At 36.6% G+C, this 13,820-nt stretch overlaps 1 protein-coding gene across 2 annotated transcripts in view; it reads left to right on the top strand.

Moving 5' to 3' along the window:
* Positions 1-490: 490 nt before the first annotated feature.
* EMCN (endomucin) overlaps positions 491-13,820 on the top strand; it is a 108,648-nt gene continuing 95,318 nt past the window's right edge. The window contains exons 1-2 of one of the 2 annotated variants that reach the window (XM_004748173.3): positions 491-759; positions 6,423-6,515. Coding sequence is in view for 1 of the 2 variants with exons in the window: in XM_004748172.3 (XP_004748229.1) it covers positions 690-759 (70 nt within the window). In the remaining variant the exon portion in view is untranslated. The remainder of the gene's footprint in view (positions 760-6,422; positions 6,516-13,820) is intronic. The other variant, XM_004748172.3, reaches the window with a different exon arrangement.

Here is a 13,820-nt window from a genome sequence, read left to right as displayed (position 1 = left end):
GGAATGAGCAGTGAATGGTCAGATTGTTGTTTAATTCTATAGCCTGAAAAACCTCCCTGGACATCCCTAAGAAGTCTTCTTGCTTACTGGAGAGCAAAGCAGGACCTATTTAATATGGTTTGGCACTGATCTCCAGAAGGTGGTCTTTGCTCTTCTGGCTTCCAAGTTGGAGAGAAGGAAGAAAAGTTGATTCCTTGTGCATTTTGCTCTAAACTTTAACCCTTGGGTGATTAAAGCCTCTTTATCCAAAGCGAGTCTCTGGTTAATAAGGCTCTTTTTATAACCACTCTGAAACACACTTTCAAAACAAAAGTTAGAAAGCTGTATGATCCATTCTCAAGAAAGATCTGTTTCTGTTCAGAACCCGCCCTGACCTTTTTGTTGAAGAAGAACAAAATAATGGAGTAACAAAAACACAAGTGGCTGCCAAAGGAAGAGAAAAAAAAAGTTCCTGTAAGGCACTGAAACAATAAATCTCCTCTCTGCTGAACTCCCAAAGGGAGTGTGTCTATTTCCTCCCGTTCTTTATCAGAGCCCCCGAAATAAGTGGGAATGGGCAGTGGCTGCTCACACTCCGCGCACCTTTTCCATTTGCTAATAAGGCCCTGCCAGGCTGGAAGGGAGTTGTCCCTGTCTGACTCTGGAGAAAAGCGCCACTGAGACGATCCACAAGACTATCCACGAGCACCATGAAACTCATTCAAGTGACCATCCTTTGTCTTCTTCTGCCCAGTCTTTGTAGCAGTAACAACAACACAGGTACCGTTTTCTCTTATTCCGCTGACAGGGTGGATCAGAATTCACTGGGAGGGGACTCAGCCTCAGTTGACCTTCAGGGACCTTCCCCTGAAACTTGGATGCAGCAATTCCTTTGCTGTGTCGGGTGCATGGGTATTGATTGTTCTGGAGTGCGTGGAGAAGGCTCCACAGAGAGGATATTTGTTTGCATGGGAAGGAAATGCTTGCTGGTGCAGTGGCCTTGCTGTGTATTTATTTGATGGCACCATAAAGGTACTGAGAATGCATGACAGCATTTTTGAAGAATAAAAATCTGGGGGTAAAATGCTGGTTACAAATGTACTGTTTCTCAGAAATGTTCCTCTCAGGCGTTAAGCCTAGAAATAACAAGATTGTCACGTATGGGTGAAAGGCTGTAATCAGAAATACTGCATTGCAGATGTTGGCCTATATTTGTCCCAACTATCTTTTGGCTCTGATAAATGGTGAGGTTGGATCAAGCTGCCTGGGGAAGTGAATATTAATATCTCGAGGGGTAGGACGGGTTAAGAGGAGAGTCATTTGATTAAAGTTAATAACATTTCATCCGGAAATAAGTGCATACCTACACATATACACACAACATTTTGCACAACATTTCAGAAATTTGTAGATGGACCACAATTTCAGAAATTTGTTAATAAAGATATATATGAACCACTATAAGCTCTGACTATATTAATGACCACTTGCAAGAAATTATTACATATTACTGTAGCCCCTTCTGAGAGATTCTCTGTAAGCAATTAAATTTGATGAATATTTATTAGTACTTACCAGTGCAAAGAATACATAAATGATTAAGATTACCAATGATGTCCTTACCAATGATTGTCCTTACTAACAGTGGTAAATGTACTATTGGGGAAAAACAAATATGTAATTCTAATACAAGACAGATTTGGCAAGTGTGAAAACCAAAGTATCATCTATCATAGAAGAACACAGTTGGGAAATCTTGATTCTGAGGGGCCCTGGAAAACATTCAGTTCAATTTCATTTTACGTGTGCTCTTTTCAAAAGTTTGCTTCCTACAAAAATTCTAATTTAGAATAATAGTGTAGGAAAAATTAGACACAGTCTTTCAACAATCTTTGTCATTAATTTCCCAAAATACATATACAAATTTAGGATACATTCCCAAACATTTCAAAATCATGTATAATTGCTTATCATGCAAATTGGCATTTCCAGAGTTAAGTTGCCACAGGTCTAAAGACCGGAAATTCTAACTTAGAAGAGTTACCAAGCCTCTGATTTTTTAAAATAAAGAGTATGAAGGGCCACAGAAATCAGTGCATAAGCGTGTAAATAACTCTTCAGTATGCAAGGGAAATCCTGATGCCATGAAAAACTCTGCTCACAAACAGGTGTCAGGTCAATATAAATTTGGAAGTCTGGCTTAGGCTGCTTACCACTCCAGCTCTTCTACCTCACTGGTAATGAGCCCAGCCTGTTAATAGTGTCTTCTTTCTAAGGAACAGTTAGCGCAAGTAGGATAATTTCTCTTTTGAGCAGAGATAATAATTACATCATGACTATCTCCTTAACCTTTGCCAACAACCCTATTTGTTAACTTAAAGAGCATGTCTGCAAAAACTACTCTATTTGTCTTAGAAAAGGAAGTTCTAGCACAAGAGCGTAAACTGACCATCTGAGTGGTGCTTGGAAGGAGCTGGAAGAGATTTTCCATCCAGGTGTATGCTTTGTCACACCTGGCTCTGCCGGTTTTATGTTTCCCTTCCCAGACAGGGCACAGGAAATGAAGCATTTCCTAAGCTGATTTATTAAGTTCTTTCCCTAACCCCCTATACCGGAAACACATTGATTTTAAAGCTTTGTACCTTGCCCAAACTTAGAATGCTTACCATATTTCCTCAGCAGGGTTGATTATTAGGGATGAGGAGGGAGGCAATTTCTTGGCCTTAAATTCACAAGTTGTCAAGAATATCCATGCTTCTTTGCATAGCAATTTATTCCTAAATAATGATATTTTAGAGAAATTGACTACTTTTCTTTTTCCTTCTGACATTTTTGTCAGTCACAGATTTAAATACATACAATGTAGTCTTTTTTGCTCTTTGTGAAAATCAAGTGAATCTTTTTACATGCCAGCCAGTGACCTTCTATTACTTGGTTGGTGGTATAATATTTTACCATCTCCAATTTGGAAAGCTCTTCTGTTGAAATATGCAGGGAAGGTTCCTGAAAAAGAATTGTCATTCTTTCCCAAGGTTTTCTGAATTGTATTTAAAACTGAACAGCCCCTCCTCCTGTGGCTTTTAAACCCCTCTGGTTTATAGGCCTAGATGGAAGAGCCTTTGGCTGTCAGGACCAAGAGAAGTTCGATGAAGAGGGATTCCAAGAGAAAGGAGACCCAGGAAACAATATACTCTCCCAGTACCATTTGTTTTTTGAATTTTACACTAATTTAGGAGAGATTAAAATGTATTCGGCATTGGCAAACAGGAACAAACATCATTTTATTGATATCTGAAGAATCATTGCTTGGAGAAATTCATTTGTTAGGGATTGAACATTCAGTTTCATGGGGAAAAAATGGATCGTAAAGATTGTGAGACAGACATTATGCTAAGTGCTATAGATTTATAGAGATCAGTAGGACTTGGTCATGACCCTTGAAATGAGGGAGAGAGGAGGAGTCAAGTAATTATAAGTTTGATTATATTGTAAGTCTTAAGTGGTAAATAAAGAACGGTCCAGAGCTTGGTTTTCAGTGTGGGATATCAGTAAAGGCTTCATATAAAAGTGGAAATTGTGATAAACTTTGAAATTTGAAAAACAGATTTTAAATTGATGAAATTTCTTGAGTAGGAACATGAAAACCTGAGGATATTCTAAAGTACACATGTAAGAAGGTCAAAGATTGGACATAGGTTAAGTTTTGGAAAATAAGGTTGGAAATAGAGCCTCAAGATATATACTGACTACCAGGATAAGAGCTATTGACTAGTTAAGAGTAAATAGTTAAAATTGAATAGTTGTTTAGTTTAGAGCCTCTAAATACGTTTGAATGTGAGAGCTACATGATCAGGGATATAAATTGGGAAGATTAATCTGTCAACAGAATATAAATTAGACTATTGTAGTCAAGAGAGACAAAAGATAAAAGAAAATAGAGCAAATGTTATTCTAAGTTTGAAAGCCTATCAATAAAATAAAAAGAAGGATCTGGGGAAGCACTAAAGGAAGTAGATAGTTAGTGATTTGACATATTCTTGACCAACAATGAGGGAGAAAGTGACTGTGATGTACAGAAAGGATTATCTGAATACTAGGAGTAGGGAAATGGTTTGGGAAGAGAGGGAGGGAAAGAGAGGTAGAGACAGTTTAAGGAGAAAATTCATGTATTTGACTTTGGACATGCTGAGTTTGAAATCCCAGTAAGATATTTAAATAGAAATGCACAATGTAAATTAAAATCCATGGGTAGTTGGAATCCCTCTGTAGCTGGATGAGGGGGTGAGTTTTCTTTACTCTTGAATCCCAGGAGTTCTTAGTCCTGCTTTTTGTAGAATTAATAACATAGAAAGACAATTTATTTCTCACCAACTACTCATATTTCTAACTCCCTTATGGCACTTGTTTTTTAATTCTGTCATAATTATGTGTAGGCATATCTTATTTCCTCTATCAGACTATAAGCACCTTGAAAGTAGGGACCATATATATTACCATATGTAGTTTGTCCAATAATAGTTCTTTTTTTAAAAGATTTTATTTATCTATTTGACAGAGAGAGAGAACATAAGCAAGGGGAGAGGCAAGCAGTGGAGAAGGGGGAAGCAGGCTCCCTGCTGAACAGAGACCGGATGTGGGACTTGATCCCAGGACCCTGAGACAATGACTAGAGCCAAAGGCAGATGTTTAACACACTGAGCCACCCAGGCACTCCTGTGCAGTAACAGTTTTAAACATTTAATAAGGGCATAGCTGAATGAACACTTAGATTAATGATACAATTGCCTTTATTTTCTTTCATTTTTAATTTCTTCCAATAACAATCACTTACCAGTTTACTGCCTTGTCCTTGTGAAAAGATTAGGACACATATAACACATAGCATAGAACATGGATACAAGTTGTGGATTACTTTGATCCCTGGCTATGAAAATGGGCACCAAATACAAAGAAAGGGGCTTCTTATCAAAGGTAAGCCAATTCCCAAAGTCTAGCCAGAGGAGAAGGTGATAGGTATAGATGGACAATCTAGTACCAGGTGACAGTAATCGACAAAAAATCTGGAGATTCAAACTTCTCTGACTATGATTTTTGGGGGAAAGAATATGTAAAAAGAACAGGCTCTACCTTTCCTTTTGGTGTATAAAATAATTTACATAATATCTTCTTATAGTAAGAAATATTCAAGGAGAAAATTTATGCTCAACCAACTTCTTAAAAATACAAAATGGCTTTTTTAAAAAACGAAGTTCATAAAAGAAGTTTAAGAAAGTTAAATAAATACCACATATCCTTAATTGATGTGTTATTTTAGATCGCATATGAGTTGCTCTAGAGCAGATCATTTTACTTATTACTTCTGTTTAGCTTCATCACTATCAGAAAATCTTACTTAAAATAAGTGATCTGTTGTGGGAAGAATGAACCAATATGCAAACAAATCCAATGGGAAAGTGTTTAGTCCCCAAACCATTCGTTTAGCATTCATTTTTTTCCACAACTCATTTTTTTAATAGTCTCTGCTTAAAAGTAGATATAATTTCATTCTAGAATTCCTGTTCTCAAAAGACTCATAACAGCTGTCACCAGAAAGTTCTCTGGTGATTTTATCTTGCTAATTTTAATTATTCAGGTAACTCAGGGAAAAAAAATGATGCACATTTGAGGGTTTCAGAAAGCTTTTATTTTACTGGATCATTGCCCGTTCTCTCATTTTCATTGATAAAGGTACATTTCAAGCTTTTAACTTTAACAAATTTTAACAATTTTAACTTGTGAGTAATTATCTAATTCAAGAAATTTCTATGCCTTTTTTTTTTTGGTCATCTCTTTCCAACTTCCTCTTCATCTTTGAGAACAATTCGAGATGCACATTTCTAAACACTGAATGTCAAAGCAGGAATGTACTCTAAGGGACTTTCAATTCCTGTTAGTAAGTGCCTCCTTTCCTGTTACTGAATTCCTGTGGGTCATTATAGCTCTATCAGGGTAGGATAATAATGCCTGTTGGGTGTTAAAAGAAACTCTTTCAGTTAGCAAACAAGACCCTCTTTGTGCTGTTGCAGACACATCAGCATCCATGTGAAAAACATTAGTGATGTTAATTACATCTAGAAAGGCCACTATATGGGTCCTGAATTTGGGAAAACCATAAGAAAAATCATTTTAAAAAAAGAAAAGAAAAATTGTTTTCTCAACTTAAATAGAAGTTTTGTGTCTTTTAGAAATATTAGCAGAGATATTCGTAACTAGTCTCTAAATAGAAGCAGCCCTTGTATAAGTATTAGATACCTGTTGTGTCTTTTCCTGTACCCTCTCTGGCTGTGCTTACTCCAGCCATTGCTATGGCAACCTGTTATGCACATGTGTAACCTCATGTGAACTTGTATCTTTTGCTTTCCTGTCTGCTGTTATTCTGACAACAAGGCATGTGTCACTTGCAGAGCCCCTGATGGCAGTGATGTATGTCTGAACTGGAAGAGCAGGAGCAGTAGCCCTCTATGAGACCAGTCATGCCAAGAGGGGGGATGGAGCCAGTGAGTGAATGTTTTCCTCCTCTATTCCTGATCCATTTCACCGCCTTAGTCCTCTAAGCTTTTCCTTGACTTCACTCATTTATAGACTGTCTGCCCACAAACCTTTGTCTCAGGCTCTGCTTTCTGAGGAAATCCAGAATTTATTATTTTTCTTAATGAGAACCTTTTGGTTTGAATGACAATATATACCAAGATATAGATCATCACCATTTCTCTGATACTCCAATTATTATTATTACTTTTTTAGATTTTATTTATTTATTTGACAGACCAAGATCACAAGTAGGCGGAGCGGCAGGCAGAGAGAGAGGGGGAAGCAGGTTCCTTGCCGAGCAGAGAGCCCTATGCGATGCTCCATTCCAGGATCCTGAGATCATGACCTGAGCTGAAGACAGAGGCTTTAATCCACTAAGCCACCCAGGCACCCCTCTGATACTCTAATTATTATTCACTACCTTTCTTCCTCTTCATTTAAAAAACGAACAAATGAGAAGTTTTATCAGCCTTTTATTGAATACATTCAATCATGTTCTAAGCAGACCCTGTCCTAAGGCAATCATTTGCTTATTTGTATAGAGTCAGTAATGAACTAAATTGTGAGGTTGATAGCCAAAAATGTTGGAGTCATTGATTTTATTCTTGGTGTGCTGCCCATCTGAAATATGAACTGCTTTTGACATCTGTCTACTCAGTCATGTTCTGGCTTGAACCCAAATTAGCTGGGTCAAAACCCAGACTCATTTGAATCGGGTCCAAGTGAACCCAGGTGAGTACCGTCACAACATTTACTGACATCTACCATTCATCGTGTCTGGCCCTTCATGTAGATTCCTTCCATCACAGCATTTAAGGCCGATTTTATGATTCCCACTTTAGGAAGCGAGGCTATAAAATTATACTAGAGCAATGTGGCTTAAAATCAAACCAGAGGATGTTGTTCTTCAAAAGCCTCCTTATAGCTTGCTGCCTTCCAATGTGGTGAAACTGTAGCAAGTTGAGATTTTCGAATAGAAGAGAGGAAGGAGAGAAACTTGGCACTTGAGTAATTCAGAAGCCACTGCTGCCTCTCCTAACATCTTCCACACCTTTAAACCACAAACTAAGTGCCACAAATGAGTTTCTGCTTAATGTTAATGATCCTCTTCAGACGTTTGATTCAATTAACTAGTAGAAGATGCATTGAAAGGAGTTGCAGGTATTTGCCTACCTACCCCTTGCTAAGTTAGTTGAAAAATATATATAATTTTTTTTGTAATATAAATGTGAGTGCAGCTGATATGGGACTTGGAGGAGAAGAAAACAAGCAGAGGAAATAACTATTAGTGAATTAATCACTTAGTGTCACATTTATAATTCTTTTGGAGCCGGAATGTCTGGGTTCAAATTCCAGCTCTCCGATTTTACTGTCTTTGTGAACGTGGGCAAGTTACTTTGCCTTCAGTTTTCTCAGCTGTAAAGTGGGATGAGTGCAGTGCCTACCTCGTAGGAGTATTAGGGAGATCACGTGAAGAGATGTACACAAAGCACCCAACATAGTGTCATGCATGTGAGAACTCTAGAAGGTTTGCTGAGTTTTGGAACTCAGAGACCTATACATTATTATATCCCATTCCTTAGATAAACTGACTTATTTCCAAACTGATTCTAATGCAAAATCAGCAAATATTTAAATAACTACTATGTTAATTCTCACAAAATGAAAAGCCAACACATGAATATTTTTCATGGAAGAATTGGTACAAGATACTAGAAAGGTGATTGCCAAGTGATATTTTAATCACATTATATAAGGCACCATTTGCTATATACAGATTGTATACAGTGTTTTCCAGATTTGTAGGTTATTTAACTCACTAATCCCTGAAATTCATAAATAAAATTATTTTTATTTTTAATGCAGATTCTAACTGTGGAGTCTGGGAATTGTCAACATTCTCACACGTTATTACCTGTCTTCTAGCACTGAGCACTGCTTAATCTGAGAAGTGGAATGTTAGTAGAAGGAACCTTGATTTTAATGTGAGAAACAAGTTTGGGTCTAGCTTCTTAGTGTGCTGAAATTGATCAAGATATTAAGTACTTTCTTAGCCTCTATTTCTTTATCTAAATATGAGACAAATGATATTTGTTGACACAGTATTAGAGTTACATGGAAATCCAAAAACCTGTTTTAAGTGCTTTGTAAGTCATAAAGTACTATTTAAATATTAGTTATTGATACACAAGCTAACATTTAACTCACAGAATCAAGGGATAAGTAGGAAGACATTTCATAAATTTGAGAACTTTTCCTTATTGGCTTGGTCTATAATGGCCTTTCCACTCTTGCTCTTTTGGCTATAATACCTTTATATATTTCTCTATGGCTACTATGTATTCAAAGAACCATGTGTTGAAATAATGCTTAAGTTATAAAAAACACACACAAAACACAGGAAACCATTTGTATCTTACATTGAGCTTATTTTTTAACTAAAATGGGAAAAGAAATTGTTTTCTTTGGTATGAATTGTGAAATCGTCCTCCCAGGGCATTCGGCAAGTGTGAGGACATAAACACTGAGCTCCTAGACACTGTCCCTAGGGCTCAGAGGCCACTCCTGTACTTGCCAGCTCATGGCCATTGTGAGAACTCCCCTCTCCAACAGTAAAACGTCCGTCAACTAACTCTCCCTGCAAATACAGTTTTAAAAAATGAGACCCACTATTTTAAATGCACAGAATTAAGTAAGTAAAGATTTATTGATAGTTATTGCATTTTGGAGATTAAGATAATGAAATTATGTGAATCCATAAGCTTCTTATTATTTTTCTTTTCTTCCTTCTTTTCTCAACAGCCTCATTTGTTGAGTACAAGTTTTATATTAAAGTTTACAACTCTATAGATTTGCGAAGTAGAAGAAAGAAAAATGACAATGCTAAAACCATTTAAAAACCTGTTATTAGATTCTGTTTACAGCCTAACTGAATGTAAATCTGTTGGCAACAAAGAAAATGTCCAATTGATATCGTTTCCCCAGGACCTATCTTTGAACACATAAGTGATGCTTACTAACTATCCCTTGCTTTAATTTGGAGAACTGTATTTCTTCAAAAGTCAGCAGAGTTGAAATATGCAAGGTATTCCTGGATTTGTTTTCAGTAACTTGAGGACAATATTAATTTTTGTCCTTGGCCTGTATAGTGGAGAAGCTGTGAGTGTCTTTTGGGATACTCTCAGTTGGCTGAACCAATGTGATTTGTTTTATGAAACTGACCTTATTGCTGTTTAAATAGTAGAATATGCCTGAATTTGGTTTATATGGACTATTCAAATCACATAGGAATGGTGTATCAGAATGCAGGTGTTGAGTCATTCCTGTCTCTTGTTCATGAGAAAAAAATGGTATCCCATAATCCTGTATATCATTCATTGGATAATTCTGAAACAGATAAAACTATTCCTTATGCCTACCAAAATGCAAAATTATGAAAATGCAATTGTAAAGATGCATTGATTTAAAGTTTTACCACTCTAACTCTGAGGTCTTCATTCACTGTGTTGAGTAATTAACTTTATTCGAATCCTATCCAGAGGCAAAGGCATTAGATAATTCAGTTATTCCTAAGTTTTAAAAATTCCATTGATTGGTAAATAAACAAATGCCCTTTGAACAGTTGACAGGGAGTTCTCAAGTTTTTACTTTGCCAAATAAAGACAGAAAGCACCTACAATGTGTATACCATTTACTAGTATATTACATAAAGTCTACTTTAGCTGTATGCATATATTTGGCAATTTAACAAATTTTTTTTTTTTTCCCTGAGCTCTGACCAGTGTCACAAGCCAGCCCTGTGCAATGGTGGAGTATACTGTTGGCTAAGTCAAGAGCTCTTGGTCTTAGTTACCAGGGGTCAGAAGCTTGTTGTGTGACTGAACCAAGCAAATATTTTAACCTCTAAAGTCTTTAATTTCCCCATCGATAATAAGAGTGTAGTTTGACTAAATGATATTGAAGTTTTCTTCCAGATCTACAGTTGTATGATCTCTCTGTAACAAGTGATTTCTGTATATTTTGCCTCAAGTTATCTTGCTTCACTTTCATCCTGTTATTCCTAGATTTGTTCACTTTGGACCAAGATGCTCAATTCTGTTCCCTAATGTTTGTTTCTTTTGGGAATTTTCAGATAAGTCTGTAAGATAGTAACTGATTCTCATGTAAAGGGTCAGTTCTCTGCCATGAGAGACAATTCTCAGAGTACACATCGACAAAAGACCGCTTTTTCCATTTTCCATGGGGTATTATTTGTATATAAACTGGAGACACATGATGGTGGGAGGGATTAAAAAAAAAAGGACAGAGAGAGAGAAAGAGAAGCTCATTGATATCCAGAAAGAGATTGAGAGAAAAGATGGGATTAAAGAAGACTGACAAGGTACCACAGGCTAGGAGAAAGAGAGAAAGCTTCTCGGAAAGATTTGGAATGGGGAAATACCAGGAATGAGAAGGGGAGGGAGAAGGATGTGTAACAAATGGTCCAATAGTTTGGGAAGAATGCTCCCCATAAGCCTTCTAGCCACTCTTGCTACTCTAATAGACGTGGTATTTGGTACTATTATTTCTTCTTTTTCTTCTTCTTCTTTTTTTTTTTTATATTTTATTTATTTATTTGAAAGGGAGAGAGAGAGAAGGTGGGGGGCACAGGGAGAGGGAGAAAATCTCAAACAGTCTCTGTACTGAGGGTGCAACCCAAGGTGGGGCTTGATCCCTTGACCCTGAGATCATGACCTGAGCCCAAACCAAGAGTCCGAGACTTCAACCAACCGAGCCACCGAGGCATCCCAGATTCTTTCTTCTCATCATTAAATCTCTTGCCTGTCCTTCATCTCTCCATCCATTCTATTTGCAAAATACTTCACATTTTTCAAAGTACTTTTTTTTTAAAGATTTTATTTATTTGACAGACAGAGATCACAAGTAGGCAGAGAGGCAGGCAGAGAGAGAGGAGGAAGCAGGCTCCCCCAGAGCAGAGAGCTCAATGCAGGGCTCGATCCCAAGACACTGGGATCATGACCTGAGCCGAAGGCAGAGGCTTTAACCCACTGAGCCACCCAGACGCCCCTCAAAGTACTTTTTGATCAATTATCTCATTTATTCCTTGCCATTGCCTAGGGGATTATACAGGCTGCTGTTATTGGGTTCATTATCAAGGACACACACATTAGAACTGAGATCAGTAAGTCTTAACATTTATTACTCATAAGAAACGCTTAAGGTGTCTGTTAAAAATAGATTGTCCTAGGGCTCAACCCTGTGATCCCAAGACTTCTTCCAGTAAAATCCATAGAACTATGCTTCCAGCAATTACTACGAATAATTTTTATACACTGGTATATGGACATACATTCTGAGAAATCCTAGACTAGACTCCAAATTCCTGACTAGCCATCTGAATTCTTTTCATTGTCCTATACCCACAAAATGACCAGAGGTGTTTACCTTTAAATACTTTTAAAGAAAACTGCTAGAGTCTAGTGCTTTTAGAGAGAATTTGACATTAATTCAGTGTGATCCTTTTTTTGTTTTGTTTTGTTTTGTTTTTGTTGTTGTTGTTTTTGGCTTGTACTAGTTTTTATAATAGAAACTAGATTGGCCAAGACAAATATTATTTGAAGTGTTGAAATCTCCATAGGCACATAGATACTATTCTATTCTACAAAGTGAGATCTTTACAGTGTCTCTTTTTCTGCTTCCTTGTCCCCTCTCCAGCTTCCTTCTAATCATTCTATGTTGGAAACAGAGTGAGGAAGGAGTGAGAAAGTTGATTGAAAGGTATTACTTGACCTGGCACTATAAGTTGTGCCCAGAGCTGTAGAGTGGTGCATTTTCATGGGTTCCTCAAAGGTGTGCTTTTGGGCCTTTCTCTTTGCAGGTCTTTGGTTCCTAAGAACGGATCCTTATTCTGGGAGTTCACTGGTTGCTCATTCCACAACCCTGGTAATCCTGTGTTAAACCCAGAGTTTCAGATGCTAAAATGCCCAACTCTCTAAATAGCCCTGAGGAACAGGATTTAAAACAGCTCTAAGTCTACTCTCTCACTCTTTCCCTTCATTTGATCCACAGGAGACAGTCACGTGTCTCTTTCTGCAATAATCCCTGCTGGGGCAGTCATTCTCAGCATAGTAATAACTCCCCTGGTCCTACACCAAAGCAGCTAGCCAGCAGTCTTTCATTCTGTTGATTTTACCAGATGTGAGTCATTGTCCCTATGTCATTCAACTATAAGGACAACATATTTTAAGGGAGGTTTGAATAGCAGAACCAGGCGAGCCTTGCTCCTTTGGGATGAAGGAATTCGATATTTCTTCAAAAGAAGTAATTTGCAATAGCCTCCTATAAAAATATATCTATGTATCTCTCTCCACACTTTTATGTTCCAGGGTGAAAAAGGGATTCAAGTGTCCACAGAGCAGATTTTAGCTATTTTATTTGAAAAATTTTATGTGATTATTTCTCTCACAATTTTGTGATTTCTCATACATTAGTAACCAAATAAAACTTTAATGTTCACATATTGTGCCAAGTATTCTGTGCCAATCTTTCCTTTGAAACAGTTAAAAATTTGAATGTGTATTTTCTCAGTTTAATGTAATTTTGCTATAAATCAATATTATAATTAGAACAATAAAATTCTATGTATGTTTAGAAATAAAGACATTTTCTTACAAATAACCTAGGGATTGTAGAAAAAAAGTCATGATGGAAATTAGAAAATATGTTGAATATGAAGAGAAATAAAATATTTTATACCAAGATGTGTATGATGGCATTAAGTCAATGATTACAGGGAACACTATAGTCTTAAATATACACATTAGAAAAGAAGAAATAAAAGGACAAAGTAAACCCAAACAAAGTAGGCAGGAGAAGTTAAGAAAAGTAAGAGTGAAAATTCATGAAATAGAAAAAAATATATATAAAACAGAAAATTTCTGTATATAATAAGATTGTTAAACTTCTGCCAATATTAATCAAGAAAAAGAAGAGAAAAAAACAAAGAAAAATGAAAAAGATGACATTACTATAGTTGCCACTAAAAATTTAAGTGGTTATCATGAAAAACTTTAAGTCGATAATTTCGGAAATTTATATAAAATGAACAAATTTCAAGAAAAATAAGCCTTTCAAAACTAACTCAAGAAGAAATACAAAAGTTTGGTAGACTTTAACCATTAAAGAATTGCATTGGCAATTAATAATATATTCACAAAGAAAAATCTCAGTCCAGCTGGTGTCACCAGAAAATTATACTAAACATTCAAATA

This window comes from Mustela putorius, unplaced genomic scaffold (genome assembly GCF_011764305.1).
Source record: "Mustela putorius furo isolate JIRA1106 unplaced genomic scaffold, ASM1176430v1.1 tig00003871_pilon_pilon_pilon, whole genome shotgun sequence".
NCBI lineage: Eukaryota > Metazoa > Chordata > Mammalia > Carnivora > Mustelidae > Mustela > Mustela putorius.
This window is presented reverse-complemented; position numbering and strand designations above follow the sequence as displayed.